Below are 1,467 nucleotides of genomic sequence, written 5' to 3'. Positions count from 1 at the left end.
CAGGATAAAAGGTAGTATCCACACTCCGCAAATGGAAAAACCAGCGGGCACTCAAGCCAACCAAGCTGAAACAGTACCGGTACTGAAGTCAAGATGATTGCAGCCCGAAGTCCATCAGAAGGTACATCTCGTCAGAACAGGGGGTGGCTAGAGTTCATCTATCGAGACTAGGGGGTTGGGGGGGGGGGGAAATGTGTTAAGGGAGAACAGTCACACAGAAACCTGAATAATAGTATAAACAACGTTAACTATCCTGACTTTGTAGCTATCCTAATATCGTCTAGCTATCACGAAACTCTTTTATTGGGGGACGAAAGAGTGTCAAAATCACGTTTGTCGAGGATCGTTGCCATTGTAGTATAGTAAAGATTTTAAAGTATAGTCTAAATGCCGTCTTAACAACGGAAGGGAACCATTACTGTACAGTCCATCATGCCTGGGAAGTGTGCAACGGAACTGGTCCCTATGAAGCACATATAACAGTGTATGACTAGTCCATGCTCTTTGGTATAAACAAAACAGGTACATAACATACTTCACCCTTTTTGGTGATCGAACCGGATCATTACATATTATGTCAAGTAACTTTTTTTTCATTATTTATCTTAAAGTATTGCCTTGTAAATTGTGCTGAGAATATTATGACACGTTGACGTCTAAATGGTTAGACTGATCTGTGACCTTCACACGTTACACAGAACTCCACCGCGGAACATTTTTAACACCAAAATATAGCAACGTTCACAGTGAATCGCCCGACGGGGGGAGGAGGTGCGCGGTAGAGCGTCCGTGGAATCTGAACTTGGAACATCACAGTTAGGCCACAGCAACCTCTCGGCCTCCGCGAGCACCCGCCCGGGCCTTCTCACATCACGAGACACTTCTCTTTAATCTTGCGTGTGCCCTTTTGCGATTTGTTCTTCTTGCCGTCCAGCTGCAGCGACATATTTCTGTTCTTCTCCATGTTGAGGAGCTCCTGGAACAGCTCCTTCACGTTGTGGTTGGTCTTGGCCGAGGTCTCCATGAAGTTGCACTTCCACGCCTTCGCCTGCGCCTCCCCGTACGAGCTCTGCACCTCCCGGGCGTCGCTCTCGTCGCACTTGTTCCCCACCAGCATGATCGGGAACTCCATCTCGTTGCCCTTGATCTCCCGGATGACCTCCCAGATCGGCCTCAGCTCCTCCAGGCTCTGGCGGCTCGTGATGGAGTACACGAGAATGAAGGCGTGGCCCTTGCTGATGGAGAGGCGCTGCATGGCCGGGAACTGGTGCGAGCCCGTCGTGTCGGTGATCTGCAGCGTGCAGATGTTTTTGTTGCAGCTGATCACCTGCAAAGACGAAGGGCGTTAGGGGTGCGTGAGAGGGAGGAAACTGTGTGATATAATGGATGGAGTTAAGCAGTGATTATTTCTGTGAAAGCGATGATGAGGGATTCAATTATTAGGTTTAGTTAATGGTGGCAAAGTAT

At 48.6% G+C, this 1,467-nt stretch overlaps 1 protein-coding gene across 1 annotated transcript in view; it reads right to left on the bottom strand.

Moving 5' to 3' along the window:
- LOC119593835 (GTP-binding protein Di-Ras2-like) overlaps positions 1 to 1,467 on the bottom strand; it is a gene marked incomplete at its 5' end in the record, with an annotated part of 32,533 nt that overhangs the window by 1,512 nt on the left and 29,554 nt on the right. The window contains 1 exon segment of the mRNA XM_037942864.1: positions 1 to 1,327. Coding sequence (XP_037798792.1) covers positions 866 to 1,327 — 462 coding nt within the window. The 3' untranslated portion in view covers positions 1 to 865.

Source organism: Penaeus monodon, chromosome 32 (genome assembly GCF_015228065.2).
Source record: "Penaeus monodon isolate SGIC_2016 chromosome 32, NSTDA_Pmon_1, whole genome shotgun sequence".
NCBI lineage: Eukaryota > Metazoa > Arthropoda > Malacostraca > Decapoda > Penaeidae > Penaeus > Penaeus monodon.
The sequence above is the reverse complement of the archived record's forward strand: the minus strand, read 5'-3'. Positions and strand labels throughout refer to the sequence as shown.